Raw genomic sequence first — 25,992 nt, forward strand, 5'->3', positions numbered from 1 at the left:
TTGAGTGTGAAAGGGTCGACCCCGTCACCAACCCTCCCCGTGTTCCAGAGGCCTGTCTCACGGGAGGGAGGAAGGGACAGAGAGATGGAGAGTGGCTGCAACTGGGCTTGCCTCTCTGGGCCTGTCTCTCACACAAACAGTAACACACAACAAAAGTGGTCAAACATCACTCCACCTTAGATGAATTCCAAGGATCTACAGGGGCTTTTTAAGCTAAACAATGCACAACATTGTTCCACTATTTTAACAGCTTCACTACACTCAGATGGTAGTCGTGAGTGAGGCTTGGTTTCATCTGGACATTCTGTGGGACATGTAGCTGGTATTGATTTTGATGTCAGCCTGATGTGGTCTCCGTAGAGACATATTCACTGTACATTGATCTCTGTGGTGCAAATGTTTGGTAAGCAACCTTTCAGAATTGCTGGACCGGTTTAAAGACAAAGTGGTCCAGGTGTACATTATCGAGGTCTTCTAAAGAGTACATGGTGAGATGTATATGTTTACATTCTTAAGCAAGGTTAAATGGACAGAATCATCCTATCAAGCATCATTAGCATTAAGTAATGCTTTAAAGGGAGAGTTCATTTTACCTCACCTTATGGATCAAATTGTTGTATTGGCCTGGAGTGCAAGGTTATTATAGTTTTGTGTTTTTATATTTGTTCTTTTTTATTTATCCTAGTTTTTCTATTTTTATTTGAAATTCTGTTTAGTTTCAGTTAGTTTTCAGACCTGATTTGCTAGTTTTATTTAACTGTAGTTAGGATTGCAAAGCTACCGGTAATTTACCAAATTTACTGGAATCTTCAGTAATTTTGGTAATTAACAGAAAATCTAAGGCAATCTATTATAACTTTGGTAATTTATACTTGAATAAAAAAAGTATAAAATCATTTTTTATATCTGTGTCCATATTGTCAATGAGTTTCTAGTAGATAGACCATATGGTTCAACAGAAATAGACAATTTTTTTTAAAGCATCTAATCAACAATGGCATTATTTTCAATTATAAACTGGGTGGTTCGAGGACTGAATGCTGATTGGCTGAAAGCCGTGGTATATCATATAGTGTACCACGTGTATGACAAAAAAAATAATATTTTTACTGTTTGTCAGTGGTGTAAGTGAGTGGTTGCGTGCATAAATGTGATAATGAAGGGTCTCTCAGATTTAGAAATGATGCTTTACAGCGAAAGCAATCCAAGCGTTTGTGTAAGTTTATTGATATCTTAGCATAGCATTATGTACACTTAGCATCAGGAAGCTTGGTCACGAAAATCAGAAAAGCAATCAAATTAACTGTTTACCTTTGATGATCTTCGGATGTTTTCACTCACGAGACTCCCAGTTACACAGCAAATGTTCCTTTTGTTCCATAAAGATTATTTTTATACCCAAAATACCGATGTTTGTTTGTCGCGTTATGTTCAGAAATCCACAGGAAAGAGCGGTCACGACAACGCAGACGGAAATTCCAAATAGTCTTCATAAAGTCCACAGAAACATGTCAAACGTTTTTTATAATCATTCCTTAGGTAGGTTTTAAAATATATATTCGATAATATATAAACCGAGTGTGTAGCTTTTTCCATAACAGCGGGCGAAACAATGGCGGCTTTACTCAATTGCGCACAAAATCACTCTGAGAGCCCCCACCTCTCCACTTACGCAATGTGATCCTTCACGCTCATTTTTCAAAATAAAAGCCTGAAACTATGTCTAAAGACTGTTGACACCTTACGGAAGCCACAGAAAAAGGAATCAGGTTTACAGTTTTGGAAACTTTAGAGTGTTTTCTATCCTAATCTGTCAATTATATGCATATTGTAGCATCTGGTCCTGAAAAATAGGCCGTTTACTTTGGGAACCTTATTTTTCCAAACATAAAAATTGTGCCCTCTAGCTTCAAGAGGTTAAGAGGAAAGAAGAAACCTTCCCAGAGCAAACTCTCCCCTGAGAGCTTTCCTTCCCTAACCAACTGTAGCCGCTCTGGTAGCAACTTGATTTTTGCACGCTCCAAATCCTGTTTAAATGCCCATTCCTTTTCATACTTTACATGATCATGCTCTAGTTGTAACAGAAGCCGTTCTTTCTGTTCAAAAGACAGTGGCGCGGCCATTGTAACGAAACGGGGAGACGGCGAGTCCTCGGCAGAGGATGCCCCAGTGGTAACTTCAAGAATAACACTTTCCATCAGATTGGCTTTCAATATCAACCTAACAGAATTTGAGACTTTTAGCACTAATTTCAATCTTGTAGTGTTCAGCAATCTTCAACAGCTGTTCTTCAGTTCATAATTCTAACAGATCCTCTGATGGAAAGCGAATGAACTCATCTACATTAGACACCATAGTCACAAGTAAATACAATAAAGAAATTCTCTCTCTTCCCCTATGCTGAGCACACCAGACCACAACAAGAGAAATGACAATCACACTGGGCACCACAGAAGATAAATATATATATATGGAGCTTCCCCAAAATCAACAATAACTCAACCATAGTCTTCGTACGGATTTGCGGTGGGTAATTACGCACTGTAGCCCGCTGGCAAGGAAAAAAAACAACAAAAAAACACTCATCATGCTGGCAGATTCCCCCAAGCCACAGATGTGTACCCGAGACAACTGCTCAGTCCAGACACCACATAAAAATAACAAAATAACCATGCCCAACGTATTCCAAAGTGAAACACGTCACTAAACCTAACAGGGGAAAAAGAAAGGCTTTAGCGCCGGGTAGCAAGTGTCACTACCCTACCCAAATCTCCCACTGAGGTACACAGCCGATTGTACTCACCTCCTCAGACCAATGTCCCAACAGCGAGTAGAGCAAGAGTCTCCAACCTTAGCAGGGGCCTGGAAACTAACCAATGTACTCTCTCCAACACAGCACACAACCAACTATCCACCGCAGTGGCAAGTTTACCAAACAAAGACAACCAATACTGGGCCTACCAAACATTACAACTCCAGAAAAATCTGTAACAAAAGATTCAAACAAAGCACCTAGTGAGTTTAACATGAACTCCACATTTTCTCCCAAACACAATACCTTCAAAATCCCGGATGAGCCCCCACTTGTCACGAACCGGCTCGAGGTCCGTAAAAAAAAGGGAGACAACATGGAGATTTGGAATAAGAAAAATATAATTAACTGATGTGACGTAAATACAATTAACAATGGTGAGTGTAGTCAGTAATCAGTAGTGTAAGTGAGTGGTTGCGTGCATAAATGTGATAATGAAGGGTGTTGAAAGGTGCCAAAGCAAGCAAACACACAAAAATGCCACAACCAAATTCTAACAGTGCGTCTGCATGGAGAGAGTCTCCTCAATGAATGGGGAAGAGGTGTCTGATGTCGCTGACGACCCTCTCGGCTCCGCCCACCGGCATCCTAATAAAGAAAACAAGAGCAAAGAGAAAGAGAGCAGACAGAGTGGGAGGTTCGTCACATTTCCAAGATGGCGTAGCAGTCAGACGTCTATGTCTCTGTCTTGTCTCGTCCCATGTACAGTGCCTTGCGAAAGTATTCGGCCCCCTTGAACTTTGCGACCTTTTGCCACATTTCAGGCTTCAAACATAAATATATAAAACTGTATTTTTTTGTGAAGAATCAACAACAAGTGGGACACAATCATGAAGTGGAACTACATTTATTGGATATTTCAAACTTTTTTAACAAATCAAAAACTGAAAAATTGGGCGTGCAAAATTATTCAGCCCCTTTACTTTCAGTGCAGCAAACTCTCTCCAGAAGTTCAGTGAGGATCTCTGAATGATCCAATGTTGACCTAAATGACTAATGATGATAAATACAATCCACCTGTGTGTAATCAAGTCTCCGTATAAATGCACCTGCACTGTGATAGTCTCAGAGGTCCGTTAAAAGCGCAGAGAGCATCATGAAGAACAAGGAACACACCAGGCAGGTCCGAGATACTGTTGTGAAGAAGTTTAAAGCTGGATTTGGATACAAAAAGATTTCCCAATCTTTAAACATCCCAAGGAGCACTGTGCAAGCGATAATATTGAAATGGAAGGAGTATCAGACCACTGCAAATCTACCAAGACCTGGCCGTCCCTCTAAACTTTCAGCTCATACAAGGAGAAGACTGATCAGAGATGCAGCCAAGAGGCCCATGATCACTCTGTATGAACTGCAGAGATCTACAGCTGAGGTGGGAGACTCTGTCCATAGGACAACAATCAGTCGTATATTGCACAAATCTGGCCTTTATGGAGGAGTGGCAAGAAGAATGCCATTTCTTAAAGATATCCATAAAAAGTGTCGTTTAAAGTTTGCCACAAGCCACCTGGGAGACACACCAAACATGTGGAAGAAGGTGCTCTGGTCAGATGAAACCAAAGTTGAACTTTTTGGCAACAATGCAAAACGTTATGTTTGGCGTAAAAGCAACACAGCTCATCACCCTGAACACACCATCGCCACTGTCAAACATGGTGGTGGCAGCATCATGGTTTGGGCCTGCTTTTCTTCAGCAGGGACAGGGAAGATGGTTAAAATTGATGGGAAGATGGATGGAGCCAAATACAGGACCATTCTGGAAGAAAACCTGATGGAGTCTGCAAAAGACCTGAGACTGGGACGGAGATTTGTCTTCCAACAAGACAATGATCCAAAACATAAAGCAAAATCTACAATGGAATGGTTCAAAAATAAACATATCCAGGTGTTAGAATGGCCAAGTCAAAGTCCAGACCTGAATCCAATCGAGAATCTGTGGAAAGAACTGAAAACTGCTGTTCACAAATGCTCTCCATCCAACCTCACTGAGCTCGAGCTGTTTTGCAAGGAGGAATGGGAAAAAATGTCAGTCTCTCGATGTGCAAAACTGATAGAGACATACCCCAAGCGACTTACAGCTGTAATCGCAGCAAAAGGTGGCGCTACAAAGTATTAACTTAAGGGGGCTGAATAATTTTGCACGCCCAATTTTTCAGTTTTTGTTTTGTTAAAAAAGTTTGAAATATCCAATAAATGTCGTTCCACTTCAAGATTGTGTCCCACTTGTTGTTGATTCTTCACAAAAAAATACAGTTTTATATCTTTATGTTTGAAGCCTGAAATGTGGCAAAAGGTCGCAAAGTTCAAGGGGGCCGAATACTTTCGCAAGGCACTGTATGTATATTTTTATGTATCTTTCTTCGCATTCTTTTTAAGATTTTTCCTAAACCTCAACTTCAAAATACTCTCGTGCAACCCGCCTCACCCAATGTGATGTGGATCTGTTTTTTTTCTAAAGTATTACTATTTACCTCCGAACTGGAATACCTCAACTGAAGCTAGCTAGCTAACTAGCTACCAGCTATCAGCTATCAGTCAGCTAACCCCTGCTAGTGGTCATCAGCTAACCTTTAGCTCAGACAACGCGTTTCAAATCAGAGCATACCGGACCTATTTTTCTCTCCATATCCTCGGATTGCTACCGCAAACTCTGAACCTTTTCATCTGGATCATGGCAGCTAGCTAACCGCAAGCCGGGTTGACTACTCCTGGAAAATGTTTCCGTCCCAGAGCAAGCAACCACTAGCCTGGAGCAAGCACCAACTAGCCAACTACCCATACGATTACTTGGCTACGCATGCCTTTCCCTAATATCAATATGCCTTGTCCATTACTGTCCTGGTTAGTGATTACTGTAGTACAAACTCAAAAAGGTTCTGGGACACTGTACATTCCATGGAGAATCAGAGCACCTCCTCCCAGCTGCCCACTGCACTGAGGCAAGGAAACACTGTCACCACCGATAAATCCACAATAAGTGAGCATTTTTCTGTGGCTGGCCATGCTTTCCACCTGGCTACCCCTACCCCGGTCAACAGCCCTGCACTCCCCACAGAAACTCGCTCTAACCTCCCCCACTTCTCCTTAACCCAAATCCAGATAGCTGATGTTCTGAAAGAGCTGCAAAATCTGGACCCCTAAAAATCAGCCGGGCTAGAAAATCTGGACCCTCTCTTTCTAAAATTATCTGCAGAAATTATTGCAACCCCTATTACTAGCCTGTTCAACCTCTCTTTAGTGTCGTATGAGATTACCATAGTTTGGAAAGCTGCCGTGATCATCCCCCTCTTCAAAGGGGGAGACACTCTAGACCCAAACTGCTACAGACCTATATCTATTCTACCCTGCCTTTCTAAGGTCTTTGAATGCCAAGTTAACAAACAGATTGCCGACCATTTCGAATCTCACTGTACCTTCTCTGCTATGCAATCTGGTTTCAGAGCTGGTCATGGGTGCACCTCAGCCACGCTCAAGGTCCTAAACGATATCATAACCGCCATCAATAAGAGACATTACTGTGCAGCCGTATTCATCGACCTGGCTAAGGCTTTCGACTCTTTCAATCACAACATTCTTATTGGCAGACTCAACAGCCTTGGTTTCTCAAATGATTGCCTCTCTTGGTTCACCAACTACTTCTCCGATAAGAGTTCAGTATGTCAAATCGGAGGGCCTTTTGTCCGGACCTCTGGCAGTCTCTATGGGGGTGCCACAGGGTTCAATTCTCGGGCCGACTCTCTTCTCTGTATACATCAATGATGTCGCTCTCGCTGCTGGTGATTCTTTGATCCACCTCTACGCAGACGACACCATTCTGTATACCTCTGGCTCTTCATTAGACACTGTGTTACCTAACCTCCAGATGAGCTTCAATGCCATACAACTCACCTTCTGTGGCAAGTAAAACTAAATGCATACTCTTCAACCAATCACTACCTGCACCTGCCCGCCCCTCCAGCATCACTACGGTTCTGACTTAGTATATGTGGACAACTACAAATACCTAGGTGACTGGTTATACTGTAAGCTCTCCTTCCAGACTCACATTAAACATCTCAAATCCAAAATTAAATCTAGAATCGACTTCCTATTTCGCAACAAAGAATCCTTCACTCATGCTGCCAAACATACCCTCGTAAAACTGACCATCCTACTGATCCTCGACTTCGGCGATGTCATTTACAAAATAGCCTCCAACACTCTACTCAACAAATTGGATGCAGTCTATCACAGTGCCATCCATTTTGTCACCAAAGCCCCATATACTACCCTCCAGTGTTGGCTGACCCTCGCTTCATACTCGTCGCCAAACCCACCTCCTCCAGGCCTTATCTCAGCTCACTGGTCACCATAGCAGCACCCACCCGTAGCACGCCGCCTATCCTTCCAGCTCTCTGCTGCCAATGACTGGAACGAACTGCAAAAATCTCTGAAGCTGGAGACTCTTACACCCCTCACTAGCTTTAAGCACCAGCTGTCAGAGCAGCTCACAGATCACTGCACCTGTACATAGATCATCTGTAAATAGCTCATCCAATCAACCTCATCCCCATACTGTATTTATTTATTTATCTTGCTCTTTTGCACCCCAGTATCTCAACTTGTACATTCATCTTCTGCACATCCTACCATTCCAGTGTTTTAATCGTTATATTGTATTTCATTTGCCACCATAGCCTATTTTTTCCTTACCTCTCTTATCCTACCTCATTTGCACATGCTGTATATAGATTTTTCGACTGTATTATTGATTGTATGTTTGTTTATTCGATGTGTAAGTCTGTGTTGTTGTATGTGTCGAACTGCTTTGCTTTATCTTGGCCAGGTCACAGTTGCAAATGAGAACTTGTTCTCAACTAGCCAACCTGGTTAAATAAAGGTGAAATAAAAAACAAAATAAATAAAACATCACTCAATGTGATTTTAATTTGAGAATAATAATCCTGAGACTGGTGAAAAAAAAGATAAAGTTAAGAGAGTTAAGAAACTCTCTCGCCCATGTTTACACCAATCCAATGCTTTTTAACTGTAGTTAATTAAGTTACAGTGGAAGTCGGGAAGTTTACATACATCTTAGACAACTAAATTTAAACTCAGTTTTTCACAATTCCTGACATTAATCCTAGTAAACATTCCCTGCCGTAGGTCAGTTAGGATCACCACTTTATTTTAAGAATGTGAAATGTCAGAATAATAGTAGAGAGAATGATTTATTTCAGATTTAATTTCTTTCATCACATTCCTAGTGGGTCAGAAGTGATGGTCACTCCAATACCTTGAATTTGTTGTCCTTACGCCATTTTGCCACAACTTTGGAAGTATATTTGGGGTCATTGTCCATTTGGAAGACCCATTTGCGACTCAACTTTAACTTCCTGACTGATGTCTTGAGATGTTGCTTCAAAACATTTTCCTCCCTCGTGACACCATCTATTTTGTGAAGTGCACCAGTCCCTCCTGCAGCAAAGCACCCCCACAACATGATGCTGCCACCGCCGTGCTTCACGCTTGGGATGGTGTTCTTCGGCTTGCAAGCCTTCCCCTTTTTCCTCCAAACATAACTATGGTCTTAATTGCCAAACAGTTCAATTTTTGTGTCATCAGACCAGAGGACATTTCTCCAAAAAGTATGATCTTTGTCCCCATATGCAGTTGCAAAACGTAGTCTGGCTTTTTATGGCAGTATTGGAGCAGTGGCTTCTTCCTTGCTGTGCGGCCTTTCAGATTATGTCGATATAGGACTAATTTTACTGTGGATATATATACTTTTGTACCTCTTTCCTCCAGTATCTTCACAAGGTCCTTTGCTGTTGTTCTGGGAATGATTTTTACTTTTCACATGAAAGTACGTTCATCTCTAGGAGACAGAACGTGTCTCCTTCCTGAGTGGTATGACGGCTGTGTGGTTCCATGGTGTTTATACTTGCGTTCAATTGTTTGTACAGATGAACGTGGTACTTCCAGGCATTTGGAAATTGCTCCCAAGGATGAACCAGACTTGTAGAGGTCAACAGTTTTTTTATGGGGTCTTGGCTGATTTCTTTTGATTTTCCCATGATGTCAAGCAAAGAGTACCTGAGTTTGAAGGTAGGCCTTGAAATACATCCACAGGTGCACCTCCAATTGACTCAAATTATGTAAATTAGCCTATCAGAAGCTTCTAAAGCCATGAAATAATCTTTTGGAATTTTTCAAGCTGATTAAAGGCACAGTCAACTGTGTATGTAAACTTCTGACCTACTGGAATTGTGATGCAGTGAATTATAAGTGAAATAATCTGTCTGTAAACAATTGTTGGAAAAATGACTTGTGTCATGCACAAAGTATATGTCCTAACCGACTTGCCAAAACTATAGTTTGTTAACAAGAAATTTGTGGAGTGGTTGAAAAACGAGTTTTAATGACTCCAACCTAAGTGTATTTAAACTTCCGACTTCAACTGTAGATAGTAGGGCTGGGAATTGCCAGGGACCTCATGATATGATATTATCACGATACTTAGGTGCCAAGTTGATATGTATTGCGATTCTCACAATTCTATGTATATTGCGATTCGAGACTGCGATTTTACTTCCGATTTGATGTTCCAAACATATTTCTCACTATACAGTATGTCTTTTGCAAAGAGACAAACGAGAACTTGAGAAAATGAGTTTTGATCAGTGATGGAAATTAAAGTCCTTAAAACATGTTGGCTCATTATTTAAAAAGAGGATGGAGAACAAGATTTAGGTTGAAAAATACAGAAGTTTAGGTGCATGTACAGCCAACTAGCGCTAGCCATTGGTGTAGTGGTGCCTGGAGAAGTGGGTATACTCTAATTTTGCCAAATTCTTTCCAAATGGCACCCCTGGCAAAGGAAAGGCACCCTGTGTGAAAAATTATATGAGAAACAGTGACATACACTCTGAATGACCTAAAATGATGAATCCCATATCTTTCCCAGTCAGGCCAACCCAAGCTGTTCTGTGCAGTAGGCTCATTCTGTAGTAGGCCTACGATTGAAACAGATAAACTGAAGACAGTCAGGCCAGCCCAAGCTGTTCTGTGCAGTAGGCTCATTCTGTAGTAGGCCTACGATTGAAACAGATAAACTGAAGACAGTCAGGCCAACCCAAGCTGTTCTGTGCAGTAGGCTCATTCTGTAGTAGGCCTACTATTGAAACAGATAAACTGAAGACAGTCAGGCCAACCCAAGCTGTTCTGTGCAGTAGGCTCATTCTGTAGTAGGCCTACTATTGAAACAGATAAACTGAAGACAGTCAGGCCAACCCAAGCTGTTCTGTGCAGTAGGCTCATTCTGTAGTAGGCCTACTATTGAAACAGATAAACTGAAGACAGTCAGGCTAACCCAAGCTGTTCTGTGCAGTAGGCTCATTCTGTAGTAGGGCTACTATTGAAACCGATAAACTGAAGACAGTCAGGCCAACCATTCTGTAGTAAGCTGTTCTGTGCAGTAGCCTCATTCTGTAGTAGGCCTACTATTGAAACAGATAAACTGAAGACAGTCAGGCTAACCCAAGCTGTTCTGTGCAGTAGGCTCATTCTGTAGTAGGGCTACTATTGAAACAGATAAACTGAAGACAGTCAGGCTAACCCAAGCTGTTCTGTGCAGTAGGCTCATTCTGTAGTAGGCCTACTATTGAAACAGATCAACTCAGTCATATTTTCCCACATTTTTCAGGTTTTCATTCTTAGTCACACTTTCTTTGTTTTACAGAAAAACATCAAATTATGTATGTATGTTCTAAGTCCATAACAATGCTTAAACCACACTTGAGGGTAGTTACCATTTTATTCCAGTGTGCAGGCACATATTGTTTGATTAGTAGTGTTTCTTTAGCTCAAAATATCATTATTATTTAACATTTAACTGAGAAGGTTTTTGGGAGTCTTTCCATCTACCAGAAGACAGTTAGGCCTAACATTACCATGGCTATATCTTTCTTGTTACTTAATTGTCTGAAACCTGAAAGTTTTACCTCATTATGAGGCATGTCTTACCTTGCTTCAAAGTAGCATATAGACAAAATCCCACCGTAGAAACGTGGAGGCAATTATTTTTATAAAGACTTACACATATTTGTTGTCCTGTTCATTTAGTTTTCTTTAAACTGCCTTTCATTGTCTAGCAGCCAAAGGCATTATCCTAATCAAATTGGCAACCCATGATAGTTGCATCTCCAATTCCCCCCTCTTTCTAACAGATATTTCCATCTCTGTCCATGAAACCACTTGCATGTGCGGTGCACATTTTAGAACAGTGGTTTGTGCAAATTGCATTTTGGAACATTCACTCGTAGGCCTACTGCCGTGTGTACATTGCATTGCTGCGCCTAAAATGTGAAAAAAGTATAGTTTTTCAACATGTTAAGCCAAACATTCCGACCTGTTCCATCAGCTCTATTAATTGATAGGCCACATATCTCCACTACACTACTTTAATCCCCTCTGCTGCCTCGGCCCTGCCCTGCTCTGCTCTGTCACCCAACAAGATTAGGACAGGTCTCACAGTCAAGACTATAACTCTGCTCTCTACCTACCTAACTCTTACACCTGTTCACTTCACATCCATCAAGCAGTTAACCAACCCAAAAGCATTTCTTTTAGTTTAGTTATGGATGAAGTTTAACTTAATTTTTACTTTGAATTTGATTGTGTAGGCAGTTATGTGAAAAGGTTTAAAACAGTAAATTAAAACAGTAAAGGTGTTGATTGTCTGTCTCCCATCTGGTTTCTCTTTTGGGGCAGCAGATAGCCAAGTGGTTAGAGCGTTGGGCCAGTAACCGAAAGGTTGCTGGATCGAATACCTGAGCTGTCAAGGTAGAAATATGTTGTACTGCACTTGACCAAGACATTGTAAATAAGAATCTGTCCTTAACTGACTTGCCTAGTTAAAAAAATGTAAAGTATGCCTTAACATTCACCAGTTATTATGTGTTGATTTTACATTGGGATTCACAACACCTTTTATTAGGATAAAATTGGTCGGCATTTTTGTAATGGCAAACAACTTGTACTGTGTTAATTATTACTCTCATTCAAGTAAAATGATGCAAGTCAATCTAGGTTTACAGATAGAATAAGGAAATATATTTCTTCAGAGTGGCTGTACCAAGCGGAGTGTAGCACACCTGGTGTCTGAGGGTCCTCAGCTTGTCATCTCATATTTATGTAACAGAAATGTCATGACACAAGGCATTACACCACAAGAACCTGCACTGTCCTGCACTGCTATGACATATCCTCTCACAGTTTAGAGACATGGTGGAATGTGTGTGTTTTACTGGCAATAGATTCAGGCCTACTGTACAATTATACAATACAGTGTCAAGACAAGCAAGATAACTTACTTTCAAAGTAAGAGACAGACAGACAAACACTCATATAGACACACCAGTAGAAAAAGTGTCAGTATGAGTATTTGGAAACAGTGAATGAAAAAGTACACTCGTTCTCACTGGTGTGTTGTGATGTGGTTTAGGGAAATTCTTAATGGGTTTTTACGTGGTTAGTTTCCTTACTGTGGACAGCCATGCGTGGGTTGTTGGCTCGGTGAACTCATGTTGAGTTTGCCTAACAGTAGAGGTTAGATTCAGACAGCCAGACACTATAATGCCAGTGTCACAAACCCCCAAATTACTGTATGCAACTGGAACTGGCCATTTCTGGTCCCATGATGTTAGTCAGCTCTCAAGTGTAACCACACAGTAGTCTGTAATGCTGACTGTATCTCTGGACGTGGGCTGAATACTCTAACGTTAACTTTATTCAGAGGTTCTGCTCTATGGTGAAATGTAGTTGTATATGCATTTTTTTGTGTCAGTGATGAATGCTCCTCCAGGGAGAGGTATATACAGTGCCTTCGGAAAGTATTCAGACCCCTTCAAATTTTCCACATTTTGTTAGGCTATAGTCTTATTCCAAAATGTATTAAATCGTTTTTTTCCCCTCATCAATCTACTCACAATAGCCCATAATGACAAAGCAAAAACTGTTGTTGTTTTTTTAAAACATTTTTGCTAATTTATTACAAATAAAAAAACTGAAATATCACATTTACATAAGTATTCAGACCCTTTACTCAGTACTTTGTTGAAGCACCTTTGGCAGCGATTACAGCATCAATTCTTCTTGGGTACGACGCTAGAAGCTTGGCACACCTGTATTTGGGGAGTTTCTCCCATTCTTCTCTGCAAATCCTCTCAAGCTCTGTCAGGTTGGATGGAGAATGTTGCTGCACAGCTATTTTCAGGTCTCTCCAGAGATGTTCGATCGGGTTCAAGTCCAGGCTCTGGCTGGGCCACTCAAGGACATTCAGAGGCTTGTCCCGAAGCCACTCCTGGACTGTCTTGGCTCTGTGCTTAGGGTCGTTGTCCTGTTGGAAGGTGAACATTCGCCCCAGTCTGAGGTCCTGAGCACTCTGGAGCAGGTTTTCATCAAGGATCTCTCTGTACTTTGCTCCATTCATCTTTGCCTCGATCCTGACTAGTCTTCCAGTCCCTGCCGCTGAAAAACATCCCAACAGCATGATGCTGCTACAACCATGCTTCACCGTATGGATGGTGCCAGGTTTCCTCCAGACGTTTCCTCCAGACGTGACTCTTGGCATTCAGGCTAAAGAGTTCAATCTTGGTTTCATCAGGTCTGAGAAGTTTTGGTGGTAAAGAGTTCAATCTTGATTTTTCTCATGGTCTGAGAATCTTTATGTGCCTTTTGGCTTCCGTCTGGCCACTCTACCAAAAAGGCCTGATTGAATGCTGCAGAGATGGTTGTCGTTCTGGAAAGTTCTCCCATCTCTACAGAGGAGCTCTAGAGTTTTGTCAGAGTGACCATCGGGTTCTTGGTCACCTCCCTGACCAAGGCCCTTTCCTCCAATAGCTCAATTTGGCAGGGCAGCCAGCTCTAGGAAGAGTCTTGGTGGTTCCAAAAAAATGTCCATTTAAGAATGATGGAGGCCACTGTGTTCTTGGGGACCTTCAATGCTGCAGAAATGTGGAAAAAGTCAATGGGTCTGAATACTTTCCGAAGGCACTGTATTTCCCTTAGATCAGAGGAGCAGCTAGAGGGCAGAGTTCATAAGGCCTGCTGAAGTCTGAACCAGTCGCCAGGTTGGCAGGTTACAGAGCACCTCACGTGGGAACTACCTCATCCACCTCAGAGGATTTAAACCTGAGGATGTCAACCTGAGACTAGGTGCACTCTTAATCATCTTAAGAGCAAAGCTGGGAGCAGCCTGGGTCAGATAAGGAAGAGTGAAGCAGAAGTATATTAGTTAAAGCTCTGTGATTCTGTCGTCCTGTTACTGGTTGTTAGGCTTTAAGATTGAAGAAAGATAAACCCAGTAGAAATGTACTTGGTTGGGAGTCATAAATGGCAAGGTGCACTTCAATAACAGCTCAATGCAGTAATTTCTCACTTCAAATGGAAAACATCATTTCACAATTAAGTTTAAAATGCTTTTGAAAGTCTTTTCATTGGTTCTGAATCAGGCCCATTCAACACTAAGGACATATCAATTGCGTTTAGCATTTTCTAAGCAGTTTCCCCTTAAAGTCTGAAGTGTTCTGCCAGTGGCTCCAGCTGCTGTGGAAGTGCATGTGGGGAGATAAGGAGACATCATGTTCTCCGGTCATTCTCAGATCCTCTCTGTATGTGTCAGGGAATGGAATACAGACTCCTTGGCTGCTTTGATGTGCCTGAGAAGAGATCACTCAGTGTTATGTTAGCTTCCGAGTGGTGCAGCGGTCTAAGGCACTGCATATGAGTGCTACAGGGGTCACTAAAGACCCTGGTTCGATCCTGGCCTGTATCATAACCGGCCGTGATCAGGAGTCCCATAGGACGGCGCACAATTGGCGTAGCGTTGCCTGGGGTAGGCCGTCATTGTAAAAATAAGAATTTGTTCTGTACTGACTTGCCTGGTTAAATAAAACAAATATGTTGTTCTTTCCTCTTTCTTTCTCTCTCTCTCTCTTTCTCTCCTGCAGATTGTGGTGTGGTCACAAGAAGTACAGAGTAAAACCGAGTAGAGTGTTGTACAATGTGCTAGGAGTGAAGGAAAGAAGACAAGCTCTGTTGTTTTTCTGATATTCTTGAGGTGTCAGAGAGACCAAACAGGACACAGAGATGGGCCGGAAGAAGATACAGATCACAAGGATCATGGATGAGAGGAACAGGCAGGTCAGTGTCATCCCCCCATCCCCCCTACCCTCCACTCAACATAAAGAAGTCGCTCTCTCTCTTGCCACACACAGGCTAATGGCAGTAGGCTACTGTTGCCCTGTATGGAGTTGAAAACAGGAGTTAAGTTCTCACCACTTAACCACCCGTTTTGAATTCTTGACAGGGACTCAGAGTGCCTACTGACAACACAGGACCAGGCATGTGCACAGATAGAGTTCTACCTGTGCAGAGCACATGCCCCTTTGCCCTCCCACTCACTAAGTGCCCTTTTGGGTGGGGGTATACAGTTTTTTTGTAAACAGTTTTTGTTGTTGTTGTTCTGAACCCACTGCCCGCAAGTCATTGTGACATTGTCAAGTTCGCCACGAAATGCATCAGTGATTCGTATTTTCCAGAAACTTTCTGAAACAGCACAGGAATGTGTGTATGTGTGCGGTGAGCACGTATGTCTACACTTTGTGTAGCCGTTAGCGATGAAGTAAATGATAACAATCTTCTGGTAGAGATGGAAAGGCTTTCCCAAAAACCTTTTCAATTAAAATGTTAACTACAATGTAGCCTATGCCTACCTGACAGAATGATATTATGATCATTTCAATTAATCCAGTGGCCATTTGTTTTGCAAACTCTGCAATCACATGAGTTTACAGAAACACCACTAACTAAATAACGGTCTCTTCCTGGTTCGCATTAAAGTGTGACTACACACAAAACTTTAAATGTTTCATTTTTCCCCAACCTCAAAAGTGGTCTCCTGTTGTGGTGTAAACATTGTTGTGGATTTAGAACATTCAATTTGGTTCTTGTGAACGGAACTGGGAAAAATGGAAAACGGAATTTAGGAAAAAAACTATACGGAATCAGGCAAAATTAGGACAGGTGGAAGGGATGGATCTACTTGGGTAAGGGGCTCTATGATTGGCTGAGGGGGACACAGGAAGAGGAAGTGTTTGGGGCTGGTGATGTCACAATCTTCTCATCCAATGGCAAGGAATGGGCTCTGAGGTTTACTTTTTGGGGGGGGGGAGAGAGACAGGTAACTATCTCACCAATGTCTATCCATTAATTTCTCTGTCTCATGCTCTATTGCTCTGGCTCTCCCTTTTCCCCGAGTTTACTTCTTTCTTCTGGGGGTCGTAGAGAAAAACAGAGAACACCATCTTGTAGGTCAGACCATACTGACGCTACATACATTTCCATGATAAAATACATTTTCAGGATGTCTCATGGTGTTAAAAAACACAGCTCTAGCTTTGCCACCTTTCACCGTAGATGCGTAAATGCGACACTGGTGAATGGAAAAAACAGATATCTCTAGCTTAAACTGAAATATTTTTGTGGGGATTTTTTTGTTATGTAACTTAGATTGATGCACCAGTGCGTCAATCAACTCTAGGGGGTTAAAATGACAGATTTTTATAGGGATTTTTTTTATTATGCTAATTTGATTTCCGCGGTGGCACGGACATAGACCTTAAAGGGTTATTAACATGATTTTTTTAATGACTACCTATCTCTGTACCCAGCACATACAATTATCTGTAATGTCCCGCAGTCGAGCAGTGAATTTCAAACACATATTCAACCACAAATGCCAGGGAGGTATTCCAATGCCTCGCAAAGAGCCTCCTTCCTTGGCCTCCAACTGCTCTTAAACGCAAGTAAAACTAAATGCATGCTCTTCAACCGATTGCTGCCCACACCCGCCTGCCTAGCATCACTACTCTGGATGGTTCTGACTTAGAATATGTGGACAACTATAAATACCTAGGTGTCTGGCTAGACTGTAAACTCTCCTTCCAGACTCATATTAAGCATCTACAATCCAAAATTACATCTAGAATTGGCTTCCTATTTCGCAACAAAGCCTCCTTTCACTCATGCTGCCAAACATACCCTCGTAAAACTGACTATCCTGATGATCCTTGACTTCGGCGATGTCATTTACAAAATAGCCTCCAACACTCTACTCAGCAAATTGGATGCCGTCCATCACAGTGCATCAGTTTTGTCACCAAAGCCCCATATACTACCCACCATTGCGACCTGTATGCTCTCGTTGGCTGGTCCTTGCTACATATTTGTTGCCAAACCCACTGGCTCCAGGTCATCTACAAGTCTCTGCTAGGTAAAGCCCCACCTTATCTCAGCTCACTGGTCACCATAGCAACACCCACCCGTAGCACGCGCTCCAGCAGGTATATTTCACTGGTCATCCCCAAAGTCAACACCTCCTTTGGCTGCCTTTTCTTCCAGTTCCTTGCTGCCAATGACTGGAATGAATTGCAAAATTAATCGGGAGACTTATATCTCCCTCACTAACTTCACGCATCGGCTGTCAGAGCAGCTTACAGATCGCTGCAGCTGTACACAGCCCATCTGTAAATTGCCCATCCAACCAACTACCTACCTCATCCCCATATTTGTTTTTGTTTTTTTCTGCTCTTTTGCACACCAGAATCTCTACTTGCACATCCTCATCTGCACATCTATCGCCCCAGTGTTAATTGCTTAAAATTGTAACTACCTCGCCGCTATGACCTATTTATTGCCTTACGTCCTTACATAATTTGCACACACTGTATACAGATTTTATACTGTGTTATTGACTGTACGTTTGTTTATCCCATGTGTAACTCTGTGTTGTTGTTTTTGTCGCATTGCTTTGCTTTATCTTGGCCAGGTCGCAGTTGTAAATGATAACTTGTTCTCAACTGGCCTACCTGGTTAAATAAAGGTGAAATAAAAATATATAAAAAAGAAGGGCACCTATAGGTAGATGGGTGAAAAAACATTGACATTGAATATCCCTTTGAGCATGGTGAAGTTATTAGTTACGCTTGGATGATGTATCAATACACCCAGTCACTACAAAGATACAGGCTTCCTTCCTAACTCAGTTGCCGGAATGGAAGGAAACCGCTCATGGATTTCACCATTAGGCCAATGGCGACTTTAAAAGAGTTGCAGAGTTTGTAGCTGTGATAGGAGAAAACTGAGGATGGATCAACAAATTGTAGTTACTCTACAATACTAACCTAATTGACAGAGAAAAAAGAAGGAAGCCTGTATAAGGCAATGAAGTAATACTGAAATGTGTCAAAGCAATTCACTTTTTATCCTGAGTACAAAGTGTTACGTTTGGGGAAAAAATAATACAACACATTACTGAGTACCGTTCTCCATATTTTCAAGCATGGTGGTGGCCACATTATGTTATGGGTATGCTTGTAATCATTAAGGACTGGGGAGTTTTTCAGGATAAAAAATAAACGGAAGGGAGCTAAGCACAGGCAAAATGCTAGAGGAAAACCTGTTTTAGTCTGCATTCCACCAGACACTGGGAGATGAATTCACCTATCAGCAGGACAATAACCTAAAATACAATGCCAAATCTACACTGGAGTTGCTTTCCAAGAAGACAATAAATGTTCCTGAGTGGCAGAGTACGTTTTGACTTAAATCTACTTGAAAATCTATGGAAAGACCTGAAAATGGTTGTCTAGCAATAATGGTTGTCTAGCAATAAACAACAACCAATTTGACAATTTTGAAAAGAATAATAGCAAACGTTATGCAATCCAATCCAAGCTCATAGAGACTGACCCAGAAAGACTCACAGCTGTAATCGCTGCCAAAGTTGCTTCTACACAGTATTGACACAGGTGTGTGAATACTCAGGACATTGACAGAGGACATCAGTTTTGTATGTGAATCCATGATAACAATGACGGAGAAATCAGATTATCTCGAGGGACAATCAAGGCGGAACAACATTGTTGTGGACGGAACTGCAGAATCTCCACATGAGACCTGGATGGAGTCTGAGGACAAAGTGAGGGAAATGATCTTGGAAAAACTGAAGTTGGACCACATGAAGGTTGAGGTGGAGCGTGCCCACATGACTGGAAAACTCACCACAGGCCCAGGTGACAAGACCAGGCCGATAGTGGTCAGATTCCTGAAGTTCAAGGACAAGGGAGCTGTTCTGGAAAGTGCCAAGAACTTGAGAGGAACGTATATTTCCTCAATCAGGACTGTCCTTAAGCTGTGTGCCAGAAGAGGAAATAACTTATCCCAGCCATGAAAGCTGCCAGAGCACATGGGGACATTGCTTACATCCGCTACGACAGGCTCATTGTCCACCCTCTCTCCAAAAAGCCTGGAAGGAATGAGAAAGCCAAGCCTATGGGTTTGTAGCTTCAACCCTGCAGCACACACACATACTTACATACACCAACTGATTAATAGACTGCTGAATGTATATCTTTTTCTCTTGCTTTGTTTGCTCTTTTCCATTTTATGTCTATCTTTGATAAGCTACCCAGGAAATTCATGAAATCAATAACTTGCTAACATCCGATAACATTCATATATTAGCCATTTCTGAGACTCACTTAGATATTTAATTTGATGATACAGCAGTAGCAATACAAGGATATAGCATCTATAGAAGCCAGGAATGCTTATGGGGAGGTGTTGATATATATTCAGAGCCATATCCCTGTAATGCTTAGAGAAGATCATGTCAAGTGTAATTGAAGTGTTGTGGTTGCAGGTTCACCTGGCACATCTAAAGCCTTTTCTTTTGGTGTGTTGCTATAGGCCACCAAGTGCTAACAGTCAGTGTCTAAATAATATGTGTGAAATGCTTGATAGTGTATGTAAAGAAAACGGAGAGGTGTACTTTCTTGGGGACCTGAATATTGACTGGTTTTCATCAAACTGTCCACTGAAGAGGAAGCTTCTCACTGTAACCAGTGCCTGTAATCTGGTTCAGGTTATTAATCACCCTACCAGGGTGTTTACAAACACCACAGGAACAAGATCATCCACATGTATTGATCACATTTTTACTTATACTGCAGAACTTTGTTCTAAAGCTGTATCCGTACCCATTGGATGCAGTGATCACAATATAGTGTCTGTATCCAGGAAATCCAAAATTCCAAAAGCTGGGCCTTAAACATTGAATAAGAGATCATACAAAAGATTTTGCTGTGACTTATGTGGAAAATGTTAAAAAGTATTTGTTGGTCTGATGTGATTAATAAGGAGCATCCAGAGGCTGTACTTTTTGAATTCATGAAATTGCTTCTTCCAATTATTGATAAACATGCACCTGTTAAGAAACGCACTGTTATAACTGTTAAGGCTCAATGGATTGATGAGGAATTGCAAAACTGTATGGCTGAAAGAGATGGTGCAAAAGGAGTGGCTAATAAGTTTGGCTGTACATCTGACTGTCTGACTTACTGCAAATTGAGTAATTATGTGACTAAACACAACAAAAAGAAGAACAAACTGTATTATGAAGCCAAGATCAATGATATAAAGAATGATGAGGTTAAAACTTTGCAGCACTTTAAATTAAATTATGGGCAGAAAGACTAATTCAACTCCTTCTTTCATTGAATTAGATGGCTTATTCATCACAAAACCATTTGACGTTGGCAATTATTTAATGATTACTTCATTGGCAAAGTGGGCAAACTTACACAGGAAATGCCAACAACAAACAGTGAGCCATCGTACTCATGTATAAAAAACGAATAATGAAGGGAAAGCATTGCAAGTTTAAATTTGGTAAAGTTAGTGTGGGAGAGGTGGCAAAATTATTGTTATCAATCAATAATGACAAACCTCCTGGCATTGACATCTTAGATGGAAAGCTACTGAGGATGATAGCTGACACTCTAGCCACTCCTGTCTGTCATATCTTTAGTCTGAGCCTAGAGGAAAGTCTTTGTCCTCAGGCCTGGAGGGCCTTTACTGGTTCTAACAGCAGACCTATCAGCTTGCTGCCAGCTCTTAGCAAACTGTTGGGGAAAAATGTGTTTGACCAAATACAATGCTACTTCTCTGTAAACAAATTAACAACAGGCTTATAGAGAAGGGCACTCAACATGTACTGAACAATGACTGATGATTGGTTGAAAGAAATTGATATAAGAAGATTGTGGCAGCTGTACTGTTAGATTTCAGTGCAGCCTTTGATATTATTGACCATAACCAGTTGTTGAGCAAATTTCTGTGTCATGGTTTTTCAACCACTGCCATATTGTGGATTCAGAGCTATCTATCTAATAGAACTGAGGGTTTTCTTTAATGGAAGCTTCTCTAATGTCAAACATGTAAAGTGTGGTGTACAGCAGGACAGATCTCTAGGCCCTGTACTCTTTTCTATTTTTACCAATGACCTGCCACTGGCATTAAACAAAGCATGTGTGTCCATGTATGCTGAGGATTCTTTAATCAGGTCTTTAAATAGGTCAACACTCGCAAGGCCGCGGGGCAGGATGGTAGTCCTAGACGTGTTCTCAGAGCATGCGTAGAACAGCTGGCAGGCATATTCATGGCCATTTCAACCTCTCCTTGTCCCAGTCTGTAATCCCCAAATGTCTTAAGCTGACTGTGGTGGTAGGCCTGATCCCTGGAGACGATGGGACAGTCTACAGGAAGGAGGTCAGGGACAACAACCTCTCCATCAACGTCTGTAAGACCATGGAGTTGGGGGCGGGGCGAGCGAGCATGCCCCTGTCCACATTGACGGGGCTTGACTGGGTTGCACTGCTTGGTATGGCAACAGCACCACCCGTGATCACATGGTGCTACAGAGGGTGGTGTGTGCAGCCCAGTACTCCCTGCCATCCAGGACCTCAGCTACCCAAGCCATAGACTCTTCTCACTACTTCCGCACAGCAAGTGGTACCGGTGAATCAATTCTGACACCAACAGGCTTATATCCCCAAGCCAAAAGACTGCTAAATAGCTAACAAAATGGCTACATGCACTATTTGAGTTGATCCTTGTATTTACATTACTTTTTTGCACTGTCTCTATGCACACTCAATTACAGAGATGATACATTTCCTGTAGTTCTTGACCAGGTTTGCACACACTGCAGCAGGGATTTTGGCCCACTCCTCCATACAGACCTTCTCCAGATCCTTCAGGTTTCGGGGCTGTCGCTGGGCAATACGGACTTTCAGCTCCCTCCAAAGATTTTCTATTGGGTTCAGGTCTGGAGACTGGCTAGGCCACTCCAGGACCTTGAGATGCTTCTTACGGAGCCACTCCTTAGTTGCCCTGGCTGTGTCTTTTGGGTCGTTGTCATGCTGGAAGACCCAGCCACGACCCATCTTCAATGCTCTTACTGAGGGAAGGAGGTTGTTGGCCAAGTTCTCACGATACATGGCCTCATCCATCCTCCCCTCAATACGGTGCAGTCGTCCTGTCCCCTTTGCAGAAAAGCATCCCCAAAGAATTGTGTTTCCACCTCTATGCTTCACGGTTGGGATGATGTTCTTGGGGTTGTACTCATCCTTCTTCTTCCTCCAAACACGGCGGGTGGAGTTTAGACCAAAAAGCTCTATTTTTGTCTCATCAGACCACATGACCTTCTCCCATTCCTCCTCTGGATCATCCAGATGGTCATTGGCAAACTTCAGACGGGTCTGGACATGCGCTGGCTTGAGTAGGGAGGCCTTGGGTGCGCTGCAGGATTTTAATCCATGACGGCGTAGTGTGTTACTAATGGTTTTCTTTGAGACTGGGGGACCACCCCAGCTCTCTTCAGGTCATTGACCAGGTCCTGCCATGTAGTTATGGGATGATTCCTCACCTTCCTCATGATCATTGATGCCCCACGAGGTGAGATCTTGCATGGAGCCCCAGACCTAGGGTGATTGAACGTCATCTTGAACTTCTTCCATTTTCTAATAATTGCGCCAACAGTTGTTGCCTTCTCACCAAGCTGCTCACCTATTGTCCTGTAGCCCATCCCAGCCTTGTGAAGGTCTACAATTTTATCCCAGATGTCCTTACACAGCTCCCTGGTCTTGGCCATTGTGGAGAGGTTGGAGTCTGTTTGATTGAGTGTGTGGACAGGTGTCTTTTATACAGGTAACAAGTTCCAACAGGTGCAGTTAATACAGGTAATGAGGGGAGAACAGGAGGGCTTCTTAAAGAAAAACTAACAGGTCTGTGAGAGCCAGAATTCATACTGGTTGGTAGGTGATGAAATACTTATGTCATGCAATGAAATGCAAATTAATTACTTAAAAATCATACAATGTGATTTTTTGTTTTAGATTCTGTCTCTCACAGTTGAAGTGTACCTATGATAAAAATTACAGACCTCTACATGCTTTGTAAGTAGGAAAACCTGCAAAATTGGCAGTGTATCAAATACTTGTTCTCCCCACTGTAATACATGTTAGAATCACCTTTGGCAGTGATTACATCTGTGAGTCTTTCCACACCTGAACTGTACAACACTTGCCCATTATTCTTTTCAAAATTCTTCAAGCTCAGTCAAATAGTTTCTTGATCATTGCTAGACAACCATTTTCAGGTCTTGACAAACATTTTCAAGAAGATTTAAGTCAAAACTGTAACTCGGCCAATCAGGAACATTTACTGTCCTCTTGGCAAGCAACTCCAGTGTAGATTTAACCTTGTGTTTTAAGACATTGTCCTGATGAACGGTGAATTAATCTCCCAGTGTCTAGTAGAAAGCTGATGGAACCAGGTTTTCCTCTAAGATTTTACCTGTGCTTAGCTCCCTTCCGTTTATTTTTTATCCCGAAAAACTGCCCAGTCAATGATTACAAGCATACCCATAACATGATGCAGCCACCACTATGCTTGAAAATATGGAGAGTGGTACTCAGTAATGTGTTGTTTTGGATTTGCCACAAACATAACCATTTCTATTCAGGAGAAAAAGTTAATTGCTTTGCCACATTTGTTGCAGTATTTCTTTAGTGCCTTGTTGCAAACAGGATGCATGTTTTGGAATATTTTTATTCTGTACATGCTTCCTTCTTTTCACTCAGTCAATTAGGTTAGTATTGTAGAGTAACTACAATGTTGTTGATTCATCCTCAGTTTTCTCCTATCACAACCAATGAAATCTCGAACTGTTTTAAAGTCGCCTTTGGCACAGTGGCGGCACTGTGCCATGAGGGAGGAAGAATATATTTTTTTATGAGCATGGCCTTATTTCTATTACAGGATGTTGGATGACTGACATTCATATTCCATTCACCCAGTTCAATGTAGCATCGATAGGTTTAGGCTATTACATTGTACTCTAATTTTCCCCATACCCATCTTGAGGTTGCTACAACCAAGCCTATGAATGACAATTTACACTGTAGGTGCACACAGGTCGAGAGAAAAATATGAGGTGACAGACAGTGACTGATGGATAGACTGTGACACATTCAGTACTGCCTTGCACACTATTGCCTGCATCTAGCTTATCTAGGGTGTAATCATTAGTTCAACAGTTGCAAACGAGAGTTTCTATTGGACAAATTCAGGTATTTTTTATCCCCATTTCGTTTTCTTCCGTTTAATAAAAGTTTTTCAACAGAATCGTTGGAAGGAATACACCACTGATCGCGCCTAAATACAGTTCACTTTCATAGCTGCCACATTGTATTCCTTCTAGCCTCTATGCACTCTCCTCCTCTCACCTTTTACATTTGTTTGTGGACTTCAATGCACAAGACATTAGCTGTATGTGACCAGAAAAGAAAAAAAACATGTCATAACCCCCTCACAGCCTACATCGTTGTCCCAATATTAGCTAAAGTAACGTCCTAGTCAACATAGCTAATAGAACTAATGAGTTAGTAAAACCCGCTACAATCATGCAGTAACGTTACAGTGTATAGTCAGCAAGCAGTTTACCAGTTATACCGGCAGGCCCCTGTGGCAATACATTAATAAAACCAAAAGCTTACCTTGACTTGGATCAGTTCCAATGTTGTGTTGAATAGTCATAGCCAGCTAGCTAACATAGCATCCCTCTGTTGAGTAGGCTAAACAAGCCATCTGCATTTGATAGCTAAGTAAGTGAAACTGAAAGTGAAAAAAATGACAATCTCTCTCTCTTGCTTCACCTTCATTTTTGATGAAATGAATTTGTTGAACTGTTCAACTATTGTCTTTCTCGCTCTATGAGTCAACTACTCACCACCTTTTATGCACTGCAGTGCTAGCTAGCTGTAGCTTATGCTTTCAAGTTTCGAAGTTCATCAAAGGTAAACTATTTAATTTGATTGCTTTTCTGATTTCCGTGACAAGGTTGCCTGCTGCTAGCAAGGCATAATGCTATGCTAGGCTATGATAAACTAACACAAATGCTTGTCTAGCGTTGGCTGTAAAGCATATTTTGAAAATCTGAGATGACAGGGTGATTAACAAAAGGCTAAGCTGTGTTCCAATATATTTCACTTGTGATTTTCATGAATAGGAATATTTTCTAGGAAGATTTATGTCTGTTGCGTTATGCTAATTTGTGTCAGGCGATGATTACGCTCCCGGATCCGGGTTTGAGAGTCACAAGAAGTTAATAACCCTTAATAAAGAGTTGCAGTCTGTTTTGGAATGGGTGGGCAGTAATAAACAGGTCCTGAAACTCTAAAAGGGGTCTTTTTACAGTACCCAAATCCAGAACAAATTCAAGAAAGCGTACAATATTATGAAGAACCATTATTGCATGGAACTCCGTTTCATCTCATATTGCTCAAATAAACAGAAAACCTGGTTTCAAAAAACAGATAAAGCAACACTTCACGGCACAACGCCTCTCCCCTATTTGACCTAGATAGTTTGTGTGCATGCATTGATATATAGGCTACGTGTGCCTTTAATTTTTTTTAATGTAGTTCTGTCCTTGAGCTGTTCTTGTCTATTGACATTCTATATTATGTCATTCTGTATTATGTTTCATATTTTGTGTGGACCCCAGGAAGAGTAGCTGCTGCTTTTGCAACAGCTAATGGAGATCCTAATAAAATACCAAATACATCAATTATCAACGTCAATGATCAGCTGATTGCCCACCCTTATTGCCCACACTTATTTCCCAATGTCAATAATGTCTTAGGAAGCACTGTAAATAATAGCTTGCTTACAATTTGTGTTTTGTTGCAGAAATAAATAGGCTTATGCTCAAAAATGTTAACATTTTCACTAAA

General features: G+C 41.6%; 1 protein-coding gene across 9 annotated transcripts in view; it reads left to right on the forward strand.

The window, feature by feature from the left end:
- Window positions 1–25,992, forward strand: part of mef2aa (myocyte enhancer factor 2aa) — a 122,919-nt gene that overhangs the window by 23,047 nt on the left and 73,880 nt on the right. For all 9 annotated transcript variants that reach the window (XM_042323153.1, XM_024423536.2, XM_024423538.2 and 6 more), the window contains one exon: window positions 14,803–14,995. In XM_042323153.1, coding sequence (XP_042179087.1) covers window positions 14,942–14,995 — 54 coding nt within the window. In that variant the 5' untranslated portion in view covers window positions 14,803–14,941. The remainder of the gene's footprint in view (window positions 1–14,802; window positions 14,996–25,992) is intronic.

Source organism: Oncorhynchus tshawytscha, linkage group LG06, assembly GCF_018296145.1.
Source record: "Oncorhynchus tshawytscha isolate Ot180627B linkage group LG06, Otsh_v2.0, whole genome shotgun sequence".
In the NCBI taxonomy this organism is placed as follows: Eukaryota; Metazoa; Chordata; class Actinopteri; order Salmoniformes; family Salmonidae; genus Oncorhynchus; species Oncorhynchus tshawytscha.